This window comes from Urocitellus parryii, chromosome 15, assembly GCF_045843805.1.
Source record: "Urocitellus parryii isolate mUroPar1 chromosome 15, mUroPar1.hap1, whole genome shotgun sequence".
In the NCBI taxonomy this organism is placed as follows: Eukaryota; Metazoa; Chordata; class Mammalia; order Rodentia; family Sciuridae; genus Urocitellus; species Urocitellus parryii.
Window position 1 is genome coordinate 10,887,039 of NC_135545.1, and position 22,621 is coordinate 10,909,659.

Below are 22,621 nucleotides of genomic sequence, written 5' to 3' on the forward strand. Positions count from 1 at the left end.
TAATCCATCAAATGCATGAGTCCACTGATTAGGTCACAGCTTCCATAGCAAATCCTTTCACTTCTGATCATTGCTACATTGTCTCCTGAGGTTTGGGGAACACCTTATAGTCAAGCCATAACAATGCTCTACAGCAGAGAGAGAGGATGACGTTTCCAGAGATGCTCCATATCTAAAACTGAAGATAATTTCATCTTCCCCATGATATCCTACAACAGATATTGAAGCTAGGAATACATCTCTCATGAGCTTTCAGAGAGGCTCAGAGGATAAAAATGCATGTCCCATGATGCCCTCTAACAGACATGGAGGGAAAGGTCAACATTCTCCTAAGTCCTATACCATATTTCTGTGATCAAGACCTTGTTGTAGCCGGGTGTGATGGTGCATGCCCACCTGTGATCCAAGCTTCTTGGAAGGTTGAAGATTGATCAAAAGTTCAAGGCCAGCCTGGGCAACTTAGTGAGACCCTGTCTCAAAAGAAAATCTTTAAAAAGAGAGCTGGGGATGTAGCTCAGTAATAGAGCAATTGTCTGTCATGCACAAGGCCCTGGGTTTGAGCTCTAGTACTGGGAGGGGGAAGAATAGCCCTCATTGTTACTGGCCTCTGAGTTTTTGTTCAAGGATCTTTGGTTGCAAGAAATAAAATGTGTTTATGCTGATTTAAGCAAAAATGACATTATCAGAAGTTTAAAAGCCATGTAAGACCTAGGTCTCCTGGCCTTATCCAGGACAGGAAACAGAACTGAAAGGTTATGTAAGATCAAAATTGTCTCCCTCTTTCAGAATCAATCTCTCTCCTCTCCCCACATCTCCACCCCTTTCCTTTATTATCTCCTGGGCTTCCATTTACTTTTCTGTCTCTACAGACTACTTCTTCTACTTCATGCGTACTAGACAAATATGCCCACTGACATGTTAAGTACTGAGAACTACTTGAGTCTTGATTTTGAAATTTTAGCTGAGAGACTAACTGGGTCCAGTTTGGTTCATGGCTCAGCCCATGACCCCCTCTGCTAGGGCTAGGGAAGTTCACATCAAAGCCATCCTATGCAGTTGTTCAGGTCAAACACAAGCATCCATTGCTCCTGTCATTCTCATGGTATGCAACCTGGTCAACCAAAGCTAGAAAACAGAACCTGTAAGAGAGATTCTACCACAAGATGGGCCAATGAGACACAATGAAAGTTGGCCAGGGGCTTTTAGAGGACAAAAAGTTTTCAGGGCTTTAGGAGGTTTTAGGCAGGGATATGATGTTCCCCACTGTGCTGAGGGGATTGTTGCTATTTTTTGTTTGTTTGTTTGTTTGTTTGTTTTTTAAGAGAGAGTGGGAGAGAGAGAGAGACAGAGAGAGAGAGAATTTTTAATATTTATTTTTTAGTTCTCGGTGGACACAACATCTTTGTTGGTATGTGGTGCTGAGGATTGAACGCAGGCCGCACGCATGCCAGGCGAGCATGCTACCACTTGAGCCACATCCCCAGCCCCTGTTTGTTTGTTTTGATACTGGGGTTTGTACCTGGGGATGCTTTACCATAGAGCTACATCCCTAGCTCTTTTCTTTCTAATCTTTGGGACATGTCTCAGTTAGTTCCTTAGGGCCTCGCTAAGTTGCTGAGGCTGGATTTGAATTCTCCTGCCTCAGCCTCCTGAGTCACCATGAAAGGCTGCTGAGGGAGTTTCTTACAGAGAGAGAGAAAGGAGGAGGTGCCAAGGACAAAATATAAATCCCAAAGATACGCCCCCAGTGTTTTCTTCTCTCCCCCTGATTCTTCCCCTTTTATCTCCCTATGTCTAGCTCTTCCCATTTATTTATCTGTCTTTATCTCTTCCCTCTCCCTGTGAATCTGGCCTCAGGGGTGCTTGCTAGTCATAGTGCAATTTGAGGAGAGTCATCCATCCTCAGGACAGAGAGAGGTCCAGATCATGGGGAAGCCAGTCATACCTGGGACTGTTTGTCAAAGTCCTAACGAACAGAGTTATCCTGAAGTAGGGTGGGGACAAGACTACCACTCTCCTGGTGTCTGCAGATGGGAGAAATGATGGGACTCAAAGATGACAGGTAAGAAAGAACCAAACCAATATCTCCCAGGATGCCCCATAGCTGCATCAAAAGGTGTCTGTAAGAGCCTTGAGCAAGGTGCCTATTGGTTCTTCTGAGAAAAGGCAACTTTTAGCCATCCCCTTACAATGGTTTGGATATAGCTTGAGCATCTCCCAAGGCTTCCTCTATTGAAATTTAATCTGCATCGAAAGATATTAAAAGAGTGGCAATTTAGCCCAACTAATTTAAAGGTGGTGACTTTGGGGTGATTAGGATTAGATAAAATCCTCAGGGTGGAGCCCCCATGACTGAATCCTGCTGGCTTTATAAGAAGAAGGGGAGAAACCAGAAGAGACTTGTGCACTCCTGGTCTCTTGCTAGGAGATGCCCTGTGCCACCTGGGGACTCTGCCAGCAAGAGCCATCACCAGATGCGGTCCCTTGACCTTGCCAAAATAAACCTCCTCTCTTTATAACTCACCGGGTCTGTGGCATTGTGTTGTTTGCAACAGAAAGTCAACTAGTGTACCCCTGATCCAGTGTCCCAAATGCATTTCAAACACTTCTCTCCCACCTAGTCCAAGTCACAGAATATGAGCCCTGAAAGAAGGGTTAGAGATTACTCAGCGTGAGGACCTCTTCCCCAGTCCACAGTAGTAAACAGGGAGCTGAAAAATCGCTGTGGTCCTAAGGACGGAGAGGATGCCCAGAGCTGGACACTGGACAGAAAGAGTATTGGAAGCTAATTCTGGTGGGCCTGGATGTAGAGTTTTTAAGTAATGATGGAGATAAAGAGCAAGAATTTTCAGAATTGGCATATCTCGACCTCAGTTTACCAGATTATCAGTCGGGCATGCCAGAGGTTAAGAACTCCTATTTTCCATAGTTTCTCACTCTCCCTGAGCCCTATAAGTGACAATCTGCACCAGGTCATCAGGTTACCACGGAAGTGTGTTCAGGGAAACCCACTCCCAGGAGAAGAAGAGACTGAAATCTGCAGAGAGGAGTCGATCTCAAGGATGCCAGGAGAAACGGAAGGGCAGAGAGAACGAGAGGCTGGGCAGGAAAGAGGTGGACAAGAGAGGGGAGCCGGGTCGCTGGGGCCTGGGAGGTGTCCACGGGAGCCTCTCCCTCCCTGGGGCTGAGGACTCAGGCTTCCCTCCACTGGGTTCGCTTTCAGGGGGCCCCTCGGGGGAACTAGGCGGAAACACGAGGTTTCGGGGTCAAGACCGACCCACCGGGTGCCTGAGCCAGTTCCGCTCTGCCCTGGGGGATCCTTGAGCTGCTTAGACCCCTGCAGCCGGCCAGCCTCTCAGCAGACCAGACGCCTTCACCTTCACCCTCACCTGCCCGCAGGACACCTCTCCAACTCACCTTTTCCGCATCACTTCCCTCCTGCAGTGCTCACACCCACGCTCACCCCTCTCGCCTCTCTCACATCCGCACCCCAAACCCCCACCTCACGCAACCCTCCCCGCACCTTAGAACACCCCTCCACAGCGCCCTCCCGCGCGCACCTTTCGCGCGTCGTTCAGCCTCCCTGGCTGACACTCACGATGTCCCCACCCTCACTCACGTCACCTTTGCACCTTCACACGGCCCCCACGACCTCTCGCCTTCACCCACCGCCCTCACCTGCTCCCGCCACGCTGTCGCGCTCCGGCGTCCCCCCCGCGGGCCTCCGGCCCCCCTCCTCCCTGTCCCCGGGCGCTCGCCCCCCAGCGCTCGCTGCCCTCACCCCCCATTGTCTCGGCCTCTCTCCCGGACCCCACTCCTTTCCCCTCCCCTCCCGGCCACGGCCCCGCCCCGGCCTCGGCGCCCCGCCCCCGGGCGGGCAGGGGGCGGGGCGCGGGGGGCGGGGCGGGCGGCGCGGGCGGTGCAGGTGCCGGGCCCGGAGCGAGCGGCGGCGGCGGCGGCGGCGGCACCATGGGCCGGGCCCGGCGCTTCCAGTGGCCGCTGCTGCTGCTATGGGTGGCCGCGGCGGGGCCAGGTAGGGTCGGGGGCCGGGGTCGGCCGGCAGGGCTGGGGAGGGGGGGCGCGCCGCGGTGACAGCCCGGTCGCCGCGGGGCCGCAGAGGCCGAACAATGCGCTCGGGGCCAGGCCGGGCCCCCTCCCCGGGACAAAGCGCAGCGCGGGCCGGGAGCCGGGAGCCGCGGGCGGGGGAGGGGGCGCGGGCCCCGGCCGCCTTGCCGCAGCCCCCCCACCCCGCACAGGCCCCGATCCCCGCGGGGACAAAGGGCCCGAGACACCCCCTCCCAACAAGCCCGCCTTCTCCCGGCCGGTCCCGCTGCCCTTCGGTCCGGTCTTGCGACCCCCTGTCCGCCCCCGTCTGGATCCCTCTCCCTCTCCTTGTATTCCTACCCTTGTCCTCTGTCCCTCAGTCTTGAAGTCCTGTCCCTCCTTCTGTCTGTTCCCCTTTCTCCTTGCCTCCGGATTCCCCATCTCTCCATCCTGCCTTTGTCCCCCACCTTTGTCCCCTGGTCTCTGTCCCCTTTTCCTAGGTCAGTCTGCCCCTTCCCCATCATCCCTATTCACCCTGGTCTCTTCCCTGTATTTCTACCCTCCCTCTCTGCCCCCATTCTCCATCTCTGCTCCTGTCTTGCTGTCACCCTGGTTCTGTCTGTCCCTTTTTCTCTGTCCCTCATCTGCCCCATCCTCTTGTCTCTCTGTCTCCTATCTTTCTGTCACCCATTTCTCTAGCCCCCCTCTGTCACCTATCTCCCTCATTTCTCCTTCTATCTGTCCCACTGTCTTCCTGTCCCCTGTCTCTGCCTCTTCTCTCTTCCCATTATACGTCCATCCCAGGATTCTCCATCCCCATCCTTCATTCCTCCATCTCTGATCCCTCTGTGCCCTGGAGAGGAATTGAGTCAAACCGGACAGCCTAAGGAGCCCTGCGGGGAATGGGCCGTGTGCATGTGTGTAGGCAAGGGGGAATGGAGAACCTTGGCATGTGGGCAGACACGTGGATTCAGCAAATGCCTCCCCAAACTGTCCCCACCCATTCACACACCCAGGCCATGACTTATAGAGCCCCCTCCAGGACATCCAGGGAGCCATCCACACACCCTTATAACACACTGTGGGAAGCCAGAGACCCTCAAGAGAGGGTGACCCTGAGGCTGGGGACAAGGTCAGGAAATGTCACCCAAACACTCATAGTCTCATACTGTGTGTGTCTCAAACCTACTATGGATTACCCCTTCCCTAGCAGGTTGAGCCACTTTGGGGGGAAACAGATGATTGGATGGTGGCTGGGCAAAAGCTGGAAGGCTTGATGTACCACAGAGATTTGGGAGAGGAATTATAACCAGGTGGCACAAAGCTGGGGACCTGCATTTAAGTCCTGGCTCTTGCCAATCGCCATGATACCTACCCCCCACCTCTCGGCTTCAGTTGCCTTTTCTGTAAAGTGAGGATGTTGAACTCAGTGACCTGAAAGGGAATGCCTGCTTGGATGTGAAGGGCCTTCCAGCAAGTTGAGTGCCATGACACTTTCCTCCATCCAAGGTTTCAGGCAGAGCCTCCCTCACCTCTGGACAAGGTGTGGGGCGAAGCTGATCTCACATACTCTGCCTTTCTTCTGTAGTCTTCTGTGGTTGCTTCTTAACTTTTATCAGTATCTCCTTTCTTTGCAACAGACATGCCCCAATTTCCCAGATGACAGCTTTGGTACTTCAGCTGCATTTCCATCAATTTTTAATTTGCTTTATTTTTTTTTAGGCTGAAAACCAGATTCATAGGCTCGTGGAACCATTGAATCCAGTAAATAAAGAATCTGTGTATTTAGAATGTTGACATCTTTAGGATTCTAGAATCTGGAAGTCTTTAGAACCCTGACACCTTTCAAGTTCTAGAACCTCGGTGTTAGCATTGTAGAATCTTGACATCTTTAAAATTCTGAAGCATGTCAGAGTTCTTGGATCTTGATCTCTCTGCCTTGAAGAATTCTTGACTGTTTAGAGTCATGGGATTTGAGATTCTCTGAATCAAAATGTGGCCTCAGTTGACCACTTTCTCAGTTCAAGATTCCTTTCTCCAACCCTTCCAGCACTTTTGGGAGACAGCTAAGCCTTATCCCTAGTTTGATTTTAAAGTCCCTCCTTCCTGTCACCCTAATCTTCTCTGTAAATGTCCTCTAAATTACATGGTGCAGGGCTTTACAAGGGGAGAGCAAGCTTGGTATCTTGGGAAGAACTCTAGGCTAGGAGCTAAGGAGCTGTGTCCCAGCCTCGCCCAGTTCATTGGTATAGTTTTGTCAGTCTCTGACCTCTCTGAGCCTCACATCCCCCTTCTGTAGAGCCTGGGGCAGGGAGCTGCGGCACCTCCAAGGGCCCTGCCTGCTTTCCTTTTCATTGGATATTTCTGAATGGTCTTGGCCATCAAGTTTTAGACGGCATCAGTGGTCTCCACATTCCTCCTTAGTCCTCGCTTTCCTCTCTCACTTTACTTAGCCAGCAGGAACGGGAATGGGAGATGGAGTCTGTCTGTACCCTTTCAAAAATGTATTTGCTCTTTCCTGGCTTATTTATCTGCTAAGAATACCAGAAGAAGGTGGTGAGATTCATGGCAAAAGAAAGAAGGGTCCAAGATGAGCAGAGGAGAGGAAGTGAGAAAGAGCTGAATTGCCTGCCCAGAGATGCATACAGGGAGAAACAGGGAGCCACAGCCCAGAAACTGGGCAGAACAGAAAGAAGCAACCAGATACGCAGATACCAAGAAAGAATAAAGAGGCTGTTCGGAGTTGGGGAGCCCGTGGAGGGGGAGCCTGTGATCCCGAATAATGTTTCCCTCCCAGGGTGACTCACTTTTCCCTGCTGAAGTTCTGACCAGCCATTCTGAAAACAGGGGGATCCTCCCCTCATTGTGAGTCACCCCAAGGAACAGGTCCTGGGAGATTTCTATCACTGACCCCCACCCACCCCTGAGCTGGATGCTTGAGTCCCCAGCCTGGGGGTGGGGGTCAGGTTCCACCATGGATTTCAAGACCTTAGATAGAGCAGGGCTTGGGCCCAGGGGTGGGTTAATGTCGTGCGAGCCTGGCCTGTCCCCGTCTTGGGGAACACAAAGGCAGCTTTCTTTCTCTGGCTTGGTGGTGGGGGGGGGGGGGTTGGAGTCAGTTAGACCCGCCAGCATCTAATGGCCTGTGGCACCAGGACCCAAGCACCCATGGTCTTAGCTTACGCAGACCCCAGGCCCATCAGAACCAGGCACCCATGCTCTTCTGCATATACCCAGTGGGCCAAGGGGGCAGGGGCAGAGCCTGGGCTTCTCCCGGAAGGGAGTGCATAGAGGGCACTCAGGGTGGAGGATCAGACAGGGGGTGCTCAGTGCAGGCTTGCACCCTTCCGGGAGCAGGAATTTATCCCCCAACCCCATGCCAAGGGTGAGTCCTCCAGAGGACTCCCCGCCTCCTTTCTGGGCATGAGGCCTGGAATCTAGGGAGTCCCGAATATCCCTGGAACGCGGGGGCCACAGGGAAGACTTTGTGTGTGAGGCTGCTGACTCACCCCGACGCCCCCACCTGATGCTTGGGTCCCCAGAGAGAAGGGAGACAAAGAACTGAGGAGGACAGGACTGTGATTCTGGAGTTGGGGGCTGTGGACTTGGAATTGGGAGTTTCCAGGAAAGGAGAGGCTGGGGACCTGGACCTCGGGGCCTGAGGGAGAAGGGCTGGGTCCTGGGTGCCTGGGTCTGATGGAGGAGGAGTTGGGTCCTAGACCCCTGGGTCTGATGGAGGAGAGGCCAGGGGTTTGGACTCCTGAGTCTGAAGGAGGAGGACTGGGACCTGGACCTCTGGGCCTGAGGGAGGAGGACTGGGTCCTGGGATCTGTGGGTCTGATGGAGGAGGAGTTGGGTCCTGGAGCCCTGGGTTGGAGGGAGGAGGGGCTGGGGTTCAGACTCCTGAGTCTGGAGGAGGACTGGGACCTGGCCCCCTGGGTCTGAGGGAGGAGGACTGGGGTCTGGACTCCTGGTTCTGAAGGAGGAGAGGGTTGGGAGTCCATACTTCTCGTCTCCAGGGTGGAAGGGTACCGATTCGACTCCTGGGTCCTGAGAGAAGAAAGGACTGGGTGGGGGGCCCACTCCAGGTTTCCAAAGGAGGAGGGGCTGGGACCCTGATGCCTAGGTCCTGCGAATACAGGGGCCTTTACAAGGCTGAGCTGGGGAAGAATTGATGCTTTGTGCAAGGATGTTCGGACTCCGCCATTGATGGGGGGCTGGGGGGGGTTCAGTCAGGACGCAGGGATGTACCACCTCCCTAGGGGAGGAAGGGGGGAAGGAGGCAAGATGCCAGGAGCCCCCTGGGGAGCGGATACAGGGAGGGTGGCAGTGACCTTCCCAGAACTGTGACCTTGAGACTCCCTTGGGTATTCGCTGACTCAGGACCCAGGAAGTGCTCCCCCCACCTCGCTTGTTCTCCGTGGAAACATCCACCAGCTGTGTACTCTGGACCCCTGGCTCCTGGGTCCAGAGGAGGAGGGGCTGGAGGCTCAGACTTCTGGTTTTGAAGGGGGAGAAGGCTGGGGGTTCAGACTCCTGGGTGCTGAAGGAGGAGGGGCTGGGACCTGGACGCTGGAGCCTGGGAGAGGAGGAGGTTGGGAGCTAGATTTCTGGGCCTAAAGGAGGAAGAGGGGGCAGACTCCTGGAAGCTGATGGAGAAAGGAGTGTTGGGGAGCTGGACTCTGGGTCTAAGGACAGAGGATGCCAGGTTCCTGGGTGTCTCTACACATCACCTGCTCAGCCACTCTTTCCCAAACCCTCCCCTGACCCTTTTTTCAGTCACCATCCCCATGACGACTCCTGGCTGTCAACACAGTTTAAAGGGCCAGTGCCCCAGTCCCAAAAGCTCAGCCCCTCTCTGACCAGAAAGGCCCGCCCCCCACCACCCCCCAACCCCCAAAACAAAAGCTCCTGGGACATTAATATTCCAGGCACAGACACTGTTGGTTACTGACTCCTCAGGAGGGGGAGGGAATAAAACAAAAGCCCCCCACCCTCACCCCATGTGCACCCTCAAGCAGAGAACAGTGGATAGATTGGGGGGTGCAGATCCAGAGGTCCTGGTGGCTCCCAGGAGATGGTGAGTTTTGTCACTGACCTGCCTGAGACCCCCCCCCCCGAGCCTCATTCTCCACATCTGTAGAATGGGGGGCTAGCATTAGACTAGCTCTGAGGTCCAGGACCCATGGATAAGCTTCTAGATCCTTTTTAAAGCACGAGAACTTGCAGGCCCATTTCCCCAAGCGTGGGGGTATTCCAGGAGGCCTCCCCGAGCTGCAGGCACCCAGCTGATCCCTAGGAGGCAGGCCCTGGCATCATCTGCATTTTACAGAGTGGGTGATCTAGACTCCAGAAGGTTAGCACACTTGCTCAAGGTCACACAGATGGCACATGGTGGAACTGAGGTCAACCTGGGGTTTAAGATGAGACTAATGAAGTCCCAAAGGCGCCGTGAGGCTGAAATGAGATCCCGTCAGACACAGGCCATTCATTCAGCAAGCTCCCCAGGTACTCACCAAGGGTCAGGATGCGCTGGGCACTGGGGTGCAGCAGCAAACCCAGTGGGTTACCTCCCTGGCTTCGTGGAGTATACAGGGATGGGGGACAAACAGACAATATAACAGTCAGCAGGCCACTCAGTGACATCACTCTAGAAGATATAGACCAGTGGGGAGGAACTAGAGAGTGTTCTGGAAGTGAGGGGACAAGAAGAGGTAAAGGTTGCTCTGCAGAGGTGTCCGAATTAGAACAGAAGGCAGCCCTGGGATGGTGGAGGGGCGGGAAAGAACATTCCAGACAGAGGCAAGAGCACGTGCAAAGGCCTGGGAGTGGGAGCAAGGGACCTCGAGGCCAGTGAGCACAGTGAGCATTGAAGTACAGGAGAGCCATGGCCAGGGAGCCGAGACAAGGGCCATGTACAACCTCAAAGGCCCAGGGAAGGGGTGGATTTTATTCCTAGTGTAACGGGCAGCCCTCAGAGGGTTTGTGTTGTTTTTGGCACCAGGGGTTGAATCCAGGGGTGCTTAACCTCTGAGCCACATCCCCAGCCTTTTTGTATCTTTTATTTTGAAACAGGGTCTCACTTAGTTGCTTAGAGCCTCACTAAGTTGCTGAGGCTGGCCTTGAACTGGTTACCCTCCTGCCTCGGCCACACAAGTTGCTGGGATTACAGGCAAGCATCACCATGCCCACCCTCAGAGGGTTTTTTGTTTGGTTGGTTGTTGTGGTGCTGGGCATTGAACTAGGATCTTGCGCATGAGAGGCAAACGCTTTACGAAAGAGCTACATCCTGCTAGTCCCCAGCCTCCTGAAGGGGTTTAAGCAGAGAGGTGACTTGATCTGACTGTTTGAAAAGTCCACTTGGCTTCTGTGTAGAAAATGGACTTGGAGGAGGCAGGCACAGGAACAGAGGGACCCACAAGTGGGCTCTCGAAGGGTCCTGGTGAGAAATGATGTTGGAGGAGGAGGGTGGCAGGAGAGGTAGACAGAAGTAAGTAGATTTGGTTATGTTTGGGGGTAAAATGGACAGATATTGCTGATGGACAGAGTGTTGGGGTGAGAAAAAGGAAGGGAGTATGGGTAATTTCTAGATGTTTTTGGGCTGAGCAACTGGGTGGATGGTTGTCACATTTATTGAGGTTGTAAAAACTTGGGGAAGAAAATATTTGGGATATGTTAAGTTTGACAGTCCAGGAGGTGTTAGCAAATAAAAAATAAAAGAAAGAAAGAAAAAAGAAAAGAAACAAATACCAAACTTGACACCCCAATGAAATACTACTGGTTTAAAAGTGTTATCCTCAGGGCTGGGGTTGTGGCTCAGTGGTAGAGCGCTCGCCTAGCATGCGTGAGGCACTGGGTTTGATCCTCAGCACCACATAAAAGTAAAATAAAGATATTGTGTCTACCTGAAACTTAAGAATAGATACTTTTTTAAAAAAGTGTTATTCTCTGAGCTGGGGTTGTGGCTCAGTGGTAGAGTGCTTGCCTAGCATATGTGAGGCCCTGGATTCAATCCTCAGCACCACATAAAAATAAATAAAGTAAAAAAAAAATCCATTGACAACTAAAAAATATGTTTTAAAAAAGTGTTATCCTGATACATAAAAAGTCCAGAGTAGGAGTCCAGGGTTCTTGCTGCAGCTCTACATCTTCACCAGAGACCCAGACATCTTCTGGCTCTTGGTTCCACCAGTCCTATTGCTCCTATCCTCATGGCACAAGATGGCTACCAGAATTCTATGCATCACAACCTAGTTCCAGGTGACATGACAGTGACCCAGTAGAAAAAGGATTTGGTCCCATGTTCAGGAAGGAGATACAACACTTTTGCTTATATCCAGTGGGACGGAACTTTTTCACATAGCTCATCTAGCTGCAAGGGAGACAGAAAATAACACTTTCTGCTGGACATAGAGCAACCATAAAATACAATCAGGGTTCTTTTACTGGGCAGAATGGATGTTTGGACAGGAAGCCAGCAGTCTCTTATTTCTATCCTGCAGAATTCATCTTTTCTACCCCTTGACCCCCAAATTAGGTTACCTATCCTCTTAACAGGAAAATCACACTTTGATGAGATATTTCATTGATTTGTGTATACTTCCCCATTACCTAAAGACTTTCCAGGGTAGGGGCCTCATCTCTGGGTACCTAGTCCCTGAAACCTACTGGATGCTCAGCAAATACTCAATTGAATGAATGAAATCCTGAAACAAAATATAAGAGACATGGAGAGTTAACTGGCATTTAAAGACAACCATATGTGATCATTTTCCTGCTTTGAGATCTCACTGATCTTTAGGATAAAAGACTTATCATTTGCAACCCATCAGGAGCATATCCCACAGCCCATGGCCAACACTGGACACTGCACCCACCAGCCAGGAGTGGATATGGATGCAGGATATGGAACCAGGGAGACCAGGTGCAGATCCTGGCTCTGACACCCTTGGCTGCAACTGTGGGCAACTCATTCCATCTCTCTGGGCCAATTTTCTTACCTGTAAAATTGGAACTGGGACTTGAGGCCCTGTGTTTAATCCTTAGCCTTAATTAATTAATTAATTTTAGAAAGTGGAAATTGGGGAAAATGGGGATTGAAAATAGCTAGCGCATAACTTATACAAGTATTGTGAAGATTAAATGGAAAATATGTAGGTAATGACCTTTAACACAGGGCCTAGCACAGCAGTGACCTGATCATAAGCAGTAGCTGTAGTGGTTATTCTTACTTTGAAGAAGACAATGATGGTGATGGCGATGCTACTGCTGATTAGTCTTGGCTTTCCATTTTCCCTGTAGGCTATTTCCTCTGATAGTGGTAGAAATACTTTCCTTCCCGCCACCCCCCCCCCCAGTACTGGGAATTGAACCCAGGGCCTCACATGCGCTAGGCAAGTGTCCTACCACTGAGCCACACCTCCCGCCCATCACTGCCTTTCTCACCCCACATCTTGTTCCTCTGATGATTATTCAGGGTAAGTTAACTGCTGTAATAAACAGGCCTCAAAATCTCAATAGCTTAACAAAAAAGTGTAATTTCTTGCCATGTTACTGTCCTGTATGGGAAGGTCACGGGGAACAGTCAGTCAGGGACTGGGGCTTCTTCTACCTTAACATTCTGTGTTCTTCTAAGCTCCCCAGAGTCATCTCCAGCCAGAGAGCCTGAAGGATTGTGAGGGAGATGGTTCAGGTGGGGAAGAAGTGTTTCTGTCTTCCACTTAGATCCCATTGGCCAGAAATCAGTCACATGGTTCCACCCAAGTGCAAAGGATGCTGGGAAAAGTACCATAAGTTTGTTAGGTATCCATTAACTTTACAGTGGAACCGACTTCCCCAAATTAAGTGGCTCAAAGCAACAGCCACTCTTTTTGTTCATGACTCTGGGTCAGAATCTGTGCTGGGTTGGGTGGGCAGACTTCTCTTGGTCTCACCTGGATTCACCTGCATGGCTGTGGTCACCCGGTGATGCAGCTGGGGCTGGATGATCCAGAGTTGCTTCATGCCAGCAGAAGCTGGTTGGTGCTGGCTGTGGCTCACTTTCTCTAGCCATGTGGGATCTTTCCCTTCCACGGGGCTAGTTGTGGCTAGTTGTGGTATCTTCACCCAGCAGCTCAGGGCAGCAGAGAGCACAAGTGGAAGTAGCAAGGCCTCTCCAGGGCCTGTTATTTCTACAATATCACTTCTAGCAAATTCTGTTCATCACTGCAAGTCACAGGCCTGCCCAGATTCAAGGAGGCAGAGTAGGAGGAGGAGGAGGAGCAGCAAGTGAATTTGCAAAGGACATATCCAGGAACGGGAAAAATATGATGGCCATCTTTGCAGACAAGCTACACTTGGTGCTCAAGTGTGAAAGATGGGATGTGGTGAATACATCAGCCTCCCACGCCTGTGAATGCTGGCTCCCTCTTTAACATCCAGACTCAATGGAGTTTTCTCCCAGAGTCTACTGTGACCAGCCATCTCCCTGGGCGGTTCTAGTCTCCCCTTCTCTGGGCTCCCAGTGTGTCCTGTGCTGCCACACTAGGCATATACCCTAGATCTTGCTCAGCTCCTCTAGAGAACAGAATTTTCCCCAGGTCTCAGACTCTAGATGGCAGGAAATGTTGGTGGAATGAACTGAAGGAGAGGGGAAGAAGGATTGGAGGGTTGGATGGAAGAGGAAAGAGGAAGAAAGAAAAAAATTGAACTGCAGCCTTCAGGGAGTCTCTTGCCTCTCTGTCTCCTGGTCCAGGTTCCGGACAAGAAGTACAGACAGAGAATGTGACGGTGGCTGAGGGCGGGGTGGCAGAGATCACCTGCCGTCTGCACCAGTATGATGGGTCTATAGTTGTCATCCAGAACCCAGCACGGCAGACCCTCTTCTTCAATGGCACCCGTGGTGAGTGCTGGGGCCTGGGCTCCTGTATCCCCAAGGAGGACACTGCTGGGTCTGGAGGGAGGAAGGGTCTGGGGACCGGCACACCCAGCCGCAGGCGAGAAGGCCTGAATAACCTGGGTCCCCAAGGGGATAGATAGATGGACACCTCCGACTCGGGTATGGCTGGAGAAAGGCAGAGGGCTGGACTTGGAACACCTGGGGGGGGGGGTAGGCTTGAGGCCAGCACTCCTTGAGCTCAGCCTTCTCTCCCCTCTCCCTAGCCCTGAAGGACGAGCGTTTCCAGCTGGAGGAGTTCTCCCCACGCAGGGTGAGGATCCGGCTCTCAGATGCCCGCCTGGAAGACGAAGGGGGTTACTTCTGCCAGCTCTACACGGAGGATACCCACCACCAGATTGCCACACTCACCGTGCTAGGTAATGGCTCCCTCCTCAGACCCAGGCCCTCCTCTTTCTCCTCTGCTTCTCCTTCATCCTGAGACTTTTTTTTTTTTTTTTTTTTTTTTGGTATCAGGGATTGAACTCAGGGGCACTCAACCACTGGGCCACATCCCCAGCCCTATTTTGTATTTATTTAGAGACAGGGTCTCACTGAGTTGTTTAGCGCCTCACTTTTTGCTGAGTCTGACTTTGAACTCACGATCCTCCTGCCTCAGCCACCGGGCCAGGCCCCTGGTTGGTTTTAACCTCTGCTCATCTGGCTCCGGGAGGCCTTCCTTACTAGTCTTTGCATTTGACTCCTGACACCTGGAACCCAGGCTCCCTTTGGTCCCTGCGATCTGGCAGCCTGGTTGCCTTGAGCCTACTTCGTTCTCTCCTAACCCCCTTCTCCTTGTGGCAGTGGCCCCGGAGAATCCAGTGGTGGAGGTCCGAGAGCAGGCGGTGGAGGGCGGAGAGGTGGAGCTCAGCTGCTTAGTTCCACGGTCCCGACCTGCCGCAGTCCTGCGCTGGTACCGGGACCGCAAAGAACTGAAAGGTACCCAAGGCTGGATGCCAGCGAGGGGTGGGACTTGAGAAAGGGCGGGGCTTAGGAAGGATGCTCATTTAATGTGGGCGGGGCCCAGAGAAAAGTGCCCACAGTTCTGACAACTAGCCCTTCATATGCAGCTATTGAATGAACTGATGGATGAGACATGGGAGTGAAAGAGGAAGGGACTTTGGGAAGATGCACTTGAGCCCCTGGTTTGGGGAGGATTTCGAGGGAAAGAGGTGGGGCCCGTGGGTGGGGCAGAGCTTGGCAAATAGCACGTTTAAGGATTGGTGAGGGGGGCGGAGCCAAAATCCTGGCCTGACTGTGTCTCTGGTGTGGCTTGGCAGGAGTGAGCAGCGGCCAGGAAAATGGCAAGGTCTGGAGCGTGGCTAGCACAGTGCGGTTCCGTGTGGACCGCAAAGACGATGGCGGTATCGTCATCTGTGAGGCACAGAATCAGGCGCTGCCCTCTGGACACAGCAAGCAGACGCAGTATGTGCTGGACGTGCAGTGTAAGTGCCCAGCAGGCAGGGTCCTGGGGGGTCCCCACACCAGCCACCCGCCAGCATGATGGGGAAACCACTCCTCCTTCTTCCTTCTGCTCTCAGATTCTCCCACGGCCCGTATCCATGCCTCCCAGGCCGTGGTGAGGGAGGGAGACACGTTGGTGCTCACGTGTGCTGTCACGGGGAACCCCAGGTGAGCTCTAAAGGCCAAGACTCCTATCCTTAGAAGAGGGATGGGGACATAGACACCTGAGTCTCAGGAATGTACAGCCTCAGCGAACAGGACTTGGGGTTCAGACTTCTGAGTCCAGAAGGAGAAGAGGGTCTGGGGACCCATACTCCTGGATCCCGAGGAAGGAGGCTCTGGAGCCCCGGGCTCTTGGGTTCTCAGGATGCAAGGGACTGGAAGGGCTAATTCTTGAGACCTTGGTGACAATAGAAGCTGGGCCCAGGACTTGGTTTTCCAAAAAGGAAAGAGCATGGTGACAATGGAAGGTGGGCCTGGGACTTGCTTTTCCAGAAAGGAAGGGGCTAGTGGGAGCCTCTTAGCTGGAGGTCTGGGCTGGGTTAGCTGCATGTCTAGAGAGTTCTGAGAAGCCGACTTGGGTGCTGGCATGGGGTCCTAACTTTGCCTATAATTTACCCCTGCCCAGGCCAAATCAGATCCGCTGGAACCGTGGGAATGAGTCTCTCCCAGAGAGGGCCGAGGCTCTGGGGGAGACTCTCACGCTGCCTGGCCTAGCTTCAGCGGATAATGGCACCTACACTTGCGAGGCGTCCAACAAACATGGCCACGCGAGGGCGCTCTACGTGCTGGTAGTCTATGGTGAGGGCAGGCTGCGGCATGCCTGGGGGCGGGACTCAGGGCAGGGGCCGGGCGTTTAGGGGCGGGGCTTGGGCAAAGACTAGTGGTGAAGAGCTCCTAGTAGACTTATTACAACTGGGGGGCCAGACTGGGTTCAAATTCGGCTCTGCCTTACTTTCCTCCTGGGTAAAGTGGAAATAGACACTATCCCCCACCTCACTGAGTGGTTGTTAAGATTTTATGAACTAAATATGTTAAGCGATTGGAATGCCCCCCCACAACATAAGTTGTATGTTTAGCACTTATTACCGTACAACAGGGAATTTGGAGGTGGTTAGGCCCCAGCTGAGAACTTTAAATACCCGGAGCATTTTAGACGAAGTGGGAAGGGACCTGTTGCTTGGACATTCTCTGGTGGGGGAAGGTGTCCTCTGCAGGACTGAGTCAAAGAAAAGGGATGTACTGTATCTATCCTCTGGGGAATGGAGGAAGCGGTGGGAGGGAGGGCAGGAATTGGGATCAGGCAATGTACAAAACAACAAGTATTCTTAAAGGAAGGGACATCTGGAAAGAGGGGAACCATGAGAGGGGACTACAAGGTAGCAGTAATTTTGAGGGGCAGGGTACATAAAGAGAGAGGTTGTAAGCAGTGTGAGCTTAGAGAGTTTGGCAGCGATGGAACCATTCTCTGATGACCTGGGCCTGCTCCGTCTCTCTGGCAGACCCTGGTGCCGTGGTAGAGGCTCAGACGTCGGTTCCCTACGCCATTGTGGGCGGCATCCTGGCACTGCTGGTGTTTCTGATCATATGTGTGCTAGTGGGCATGGTCTGGTGCTCCGTGCGACAGAAGGGTGAGTGGGGGCGGGGCCTGAATTCTAGGAAGGGTGTGTGGGTCGTGGCATTCGGAAGGGGCGGAGCCTAGAGCTCAGATTCAAAAGAGGGCGGGCTTAGAGGCCTGTGAGGGGGCGGGGCCTCAACCTAGCTTCGAAATCGGGCGGAGATTCCAAAGGGGTGGTCTTGGTCTAGGACTCTGAAAAGGGTGAGATTTAGAAGCCCAATTAAAGGCAGGGATTTGAATAAAACAACTTATCTTCCTGATTGCTGGATTCATTGGGAGCCCAGCAAGGGCACACCACCAAGCATAGGGCTAGGGTGGATCTTTCCATGAACTTTTGGAGCCTTCCTAATTCTGCTTTTACCTCCTTCTCTGTCACTGTTTTGCTCGTCACCGTTGCTATTCCCCGTCCTGTATGTTCCATTTCTCCCTCCTCTTTCACTGGTGTCTGTCTTGTTTGTCTTCCTATCTCCATATATTTCTTTACATCTCCTGGATCCACATGTATGTCCCCACTGCCCTGGGGTCCCTCACCCCTCAGGCTCCTATCTGACCCACGAGGCCAGTGGCTTGGACGAGCAGGGAGAAGCAAGAGAAGCCTTCCTCAATGGCAGTGACGGACACAAGAGGAAAGAAGAATTCTTCATCTGACCCTACCCCCACCCCAGGCCTGGACCTAGGCTGGGGTCCCCCCACTGCCAGCTGCAAGGAACCAGCAAAGACATTTACCAGAGTCTGGGATGGTGGGCTTCTCCCCCTCACCACTAACACCTCAGACGCTTGGGCAGGGATGGGGGTGTTGGATGCCTGGCCAGAAGTGAGGGCCCAGAGGTCTGGGTCCTCCCCAGGCAGGGGCCAAAGGTCCAGATCCCCCAAGTCCAGGGAGGGCAGTAGGGATTGGGTTGGGGGAAGATAACTGGGGGAAGGCCATGGCCCTCAGGCTACAGAACCAGGTCTTGTGGGGAGGGGGTCAGATTCTGGGAACTGTGGGGTGGGCAGGGAAGGGGAACACAGATTTCTTTGGGGGTCCCAGACCCCACGCCAGCCATTGTAAGAGTTCCACAGAGCTCTGGGCACCTCTTTGCAAAGCCATGTTTGCACGGTGGGAGGAGGGGTGGGGGGAGGGTTTGGAAACAGGGATTCTGTGTCTTTGTGTCATAACTTTGATGGGGGCAGTGAGGGAGACAGCCCCGACCCTTATCTCCAACCCCCCTTCCCCAGGTTCCTGGGCTCCCCTTCCCTCCACCTCCTCCTCTACCCCTGTCCCACCCATATTTGTCTTTCCACCCACTCCTGGGGGGGCCTTCCCCATCTCTCCTCCAGGCCCCCCGGGGAGAGGGAAAGGAGCTTGGGGGGATGTGTGGTCTCTATGGTTTTATATATAATATATTAAAAAAATCAAAAATCTGTATGAAAATATCAGATTGCACCCCTCCCCCCACTCCTGGCTTTTGGCCCCTTTTTCTTGTTTTAAAAAACACACACATTTTTGTACGGGGCGGGGAGGGGAACTGGGAGGGGGTTTGGCAATCCCACTAACCACCATTAAACTGAGGAGAGAACAAGTGTTGGGGTGGCTGTGTGTCTGTCACTCTGACATTAATCTCCAGGGAAACTTTCACTTGCATCTCATCCTGTCCCTGTCCTGCTCAAAACCTCTCCTTAGCCCTTTAGTCTGATATCTCATTTATCTAAATTATAGATGTATTATTTGAATTTTAGATTACAATATAACCGCTTACCAAAAAAATAATAATAATAACCTCTTACAAACCAGGGTGTGTGCCTGTAGGCTCAGCTACTCTGAAGCTAAGTAGGAGGATTGTCTGAGCCCAAGAGTTCAAGACCAGCCTAAGCCTTAAAAACAAAATAGGGGCTGGGGTTGTGGCTCAGTGGTAGAGCACTTGCCTAGTATGTGTGAGGCACTGGGTTTGATCCTCAGCACCATATAAAAATAAGTAAAATAAAGGTCCATTGACAACTAAAAAAAAAAATTAAAAAACAAAACAACTAACCTCCATCAATGTGCCAGGTGTTGCTTAAATTCTGCAAAGTTCAGGGTGAATAAGACAGGCAAATGCTAGGTATTATAGGTAGTTTAGCATGTAATGCCAGATTCATGGGACCCCAATAGACCTCCAGGAGCAGAATCTGATGCAATCACACAAGAGTCTTTATTATAAACTCGAGCCTGGACTCACAACCGTTCCACACATTCACTGGCAGGAACAAGTTGGGTAGGGGTGATTGGTTAGTACAAGAGGGGGATTCCTTTGAACTGATTGGTTTAAGCCACTAGGGGAGTACGTGCTAAACTATACGGTTTCCCAACATGTTATCAACTACCATAAACTACTGGGGGGGTCATCTGGCATCCCAGATATTTTTCCTGTTTCATGCTGATTGGTGGTGCTAGGGGGTTACTATGGGTCCTCACCTAGCCTGAGTCAGGAACATCTGGGTCGCAGATCTCTCCTGTTATTTGCATTCAAACAACTCAGCAGGGTGGGTGTGTGCCTAGAAGTGCTCTGTGAGTTTTTCCAAGGACAAGGATCATGCCCCCTTCCTTGGATAAGCTTTGAGGTAGAAGCTTTTTTCAAAAATGGAGTCACATCAGTTTCTCAAGCACCAATCTGAAGTTTGATCCTGCTCTAGGTACTGAGCACCTAAAATGAAGACTCCATTTTTACCCTCATGAAGCTTTCCTGAGGAAAACAGACTATAATTGAGGAATTATACAATGTCAGATTGTGATAACAACCATTAAAGAAAAATTGTAGCTGGGCCTGGTGATACCGCTGGTTACCAGTATAACACTAGAGAAGCATTCGAGGCAAGCATATAAAGCAGGGTTTATTTAAAAGGGTAACATAGACCTCTCCTTGGAGGGAGCAGGGGGCCGTAGCTGGTATCCTGGTATCCCCAGAAGGAAGGGTGTTCTGCCTTTTTTAAATAGCTCTTAGGCTTCCTTTGTTCTCCTGCTCTCTTTTCCTTATCTTGTAAGGGTAAGGCGAAACGTCGGAGGGAGAGACCACCGAAGAGACTGACTCCATGCAATTGGCAAAAGGGGATTTATTAGGGATCCATTCCAGCGCGCTGGGACTCTGTGCTCACTCAAGAAGGGAGAGCAGCCCAGAGCCCCCAGCAGAGGTTCATACAGAGCTTAAGTACACTTTTTGGGGAGGGCGGGAGGCTTTGCATACATCAGAACAAATCATCATGAGGCACGGGAAAATTGAACAACAACTCTGAGACGTGATTGGCACATTCATTGGTGGGAACAGATCGGGCGGGGGTGATTGGTCATTCCTAAGCGGGGTACACATTCAAACTGATTGGTTCCGGCCCTGTGACAAACTGCACAGGGCCCTAGGCTAAATGGCCAGTAGGGCGTTGTTTTAACTATCTCAGGAATCTGGGTGTAACAGAGGAACTCAATAATACCTAATCTTTTACATTTAAGCTTTCCAGCTTAGAAACTTTACCCTTTCAATCTCTCTTTCCTGCCTATGTGACTAGGCCCAGGAGACCTCAATGAGATGGCCAAAAGGTGAGAAGCAGGTGGGCTAAGTTGGAGTGATCTGGGCTGGAAGGGGGTGTGATTAACAACTCCCTGTAGGGACAGGTTACCTTAACAACAGGTTTGAACAGGGGCAGATTATCTTGATAACAGTGGAGGAAGGGCTCTAAAGGCATTAACATTTTTTAAAAAATATTTATTCTCAAGTTTTAAGCGGACACAATATTTTTATTTTACATCTATGTGGTGCTGAGGATCAAACCCAGTGCCTAGTGCATGCTAGGCAAGCGCTCTACCACTGAGCCACAACCCCAGCCCCCTCCCCCTGCATTAGCATTTTAATAGTTCTCCAACTTTCTGGACTCAAATTGGCCTCCTTGATCCTACCTGACTCAATTTACCTGTTATACTGACTGCCTGTCTAATTCTGGCTTCAATGGTGGCAGAGCTATTCAGGAGGCTGAGGCAGAAAAAGCCCAAGTTCTAGGTCGGCTGGCAATTTAGGGAGACCCTGTCTCAAAGAATAAAAAGGGCTGAGGTTGTGGATTAGGAGTAAAATGCTTCTGGGCTCAATTCCCAGTACCACCAAAAATAAAGTTTAAAAAATAATATGTAGAGATGCGCAGTACCATTTTAACACGTTACTATGAAAACTTAAATTATACAGCAGTAGGGAGAACAGGCCATGAAGTCCCATGCACCTTTCGCTCCAGTTTCAACAAACAGTTGAAAAAGCAAGGCCAGTCTCGCTTTGTTCAAACTCCAATCTGAAGATGCTGTTATAATCAGGGAAAGCCTCTTAAGTTGACATGTGTTTCAAGATAGGAATTGTGAGCACAGCTATTAAAAGATCTGATGAAAAAGCATTTTCAGGCAAAGGGAACAGCAAGATCAAAGGCGCAAGATGGTAAAGAGATTGGCTATCTAAAGTCAAGTGGAGCTAGACAGGAGTGGATAAAAAAGGAGGGTAGGTGAGGCCACAAGGAGAAATAGGGCCAGACCATGTGACAGACCCTGAAGCTATGATACATGAGTTTAGGTTTAGTTTGTTTTAAGTTGTAATGGGACTCCATGGAAGAGTTTTAAATTGCTGTGTGACAAAGTTATTTCTTCCTAGAAGGCTGGAACCTTGCAACGGCTTCCTATACTCAGAATAAAGTCTAAGCTCTTTAAAATCGCCCGTAGAATTTCCCTTCTCCAATGTGTTTCAGGGACAGTAAGCTGCTTTCACTTCTTCAAACTATGCACTTGTTGTTGTTGTTGTTTTGCCTGCCTCTGGGCTTTTGACCTTGATGTTCCTTCTGCCAGAAAGACTCCCATTCTAGTTGGCACCTATTCATACTTGGCTTAAAAATCACCACCTTTTGGAAGTCTTTCCAGTATCCCAGGCTGAGGCGGGCGCTTCTTCTGGCACCCACAGCTTCCTATGCGCCAACCATTCCAGGTGTGACCCTTTTAGGTAGTAGTCTAATTATGTGTAGATCTTCCGTTGACCATAGTGCCACAAAGATGGGGCCAGATCTGTCCTATTCACTGCAAAAAAAAAAAAAAAAAAAGTGTTCACCAGCACACGCCTGGCACAGAAGAGATCAATAAATATTTATCCTGCTTGGAGGGGTGTAAAGATTGATAGGGATCATGGCCCTTGCCAACTGTCTTCGGATGTAAACTGATACCCAACTAAGACAAGATTTAGCCACTTGGCGCACTAGTCTGCAGTTCCTAAACGCATGCGCTTTACTCAAGGGACCCCCCCCATATGCTAATCACTGCGCTCGAGAGTACAGCCTCTCCCAGGCATATGCAAATCACTCCTTCCAGTGCGGGAGGCCCTCCTTTGTCCCGCGCTAGGATTATGTAAATGAGAAGGCCTCCAATCCAGGATCCCGGCCGAGGGGTCGCCCTCCACCCACAACGCATCCCATTTTCATAAAGCGCGTTCCAGCTACGCACACGCACGCGCGAGCCCTGGAGCTTCTCGATCCTTCAGGCCGCGGACTGTACCAAGTAAACGCGGGCAGTGAGGGGCAAAGCACGGCAACCCGTGCGCGGGTTCCCTCCGTGG

The 22,621-nt window shown here is 51.6% G+C and overlaps 1 protein-coding gene and 1 long non-coding RNA gene across 2 annotated transcripts; one reads left to right on the forward strand and one right to left on the reverse strand.

Annotated features, from left to right (window-relative positions):
* The first annotated feature begins 3,935 nt into the window (after positions 1-3,935).
* Cadm4 (cell adhesion molecule 4) lies at positions 3,936-17,977 on the forward strand. The gene is made up of 9 exons (XM_026403822.2): positions 3,936-4,033; positions 13,778-13,924; positions 14,185-14,337; positions 14,762-14,896; positions 15,238-15,402; positions 15,499-15,589; positions 16,050-16,222; positions 16,924-17,052; positions 17,578-17,977. The coding sequence occupies exons 1-9, from the start codon at positions 3,970-3,972 to the stop codon at positions 17,685-17,687; spliced, it is 1,167 nt and encodes a 388-aa protein (XP_026259607.1). The 5' UTR covers positions 3,936-3,969; the 3' UTR covers positions 17,688-17,977.
* Positions 17,978-20,084: 2,107 nt separating this feature from the next.
* LOC113193353 (uncharacterized) lies at positions 20,085-22,599 on the reverse strand. Its single transcript, XR_003302131.2, has 2 exons — positions 22,510-22,599; positions 20,085-22,089 (listed from the first exon to the last, which is right to left on the reverse strand). It is a non-coding gene; the product is annotated as an uncharacterized LOC113193353 (long non-coding RNA).
* Between the last annotated feature and the right edge of the window lie 22 nt (positions 22,600-22,621).

What these genes read in the sequence shown, in the direction of transcription:
- Cadm4 (XM_026403822.2), top strand. Translation starts at nt 3,970, where the DNA reads ATGGGCCGGGCCCGGCGCTTCCAGTGGCCGCTGCTGCTGCTATGGGTG. An exon ending in CTTCTTCAATGGCACCCGTG is followed by an intron (nt 13,925 to 14,184) that starts GTGAGTGCTGGG and finishes CCCTCTCCCTAG; the next exon opens with CCCTGAAGGACGAGCGTTTC. An exon ending in GGACCGCAAAGAACTGAAAG is followed by an intron (nt 14,897 to 15,237) that starts GTACCCAAGGCT and finishes GTGGCTTGGCAG; the next exon opens with GAGTGAGCAGCGGCCAGGAA.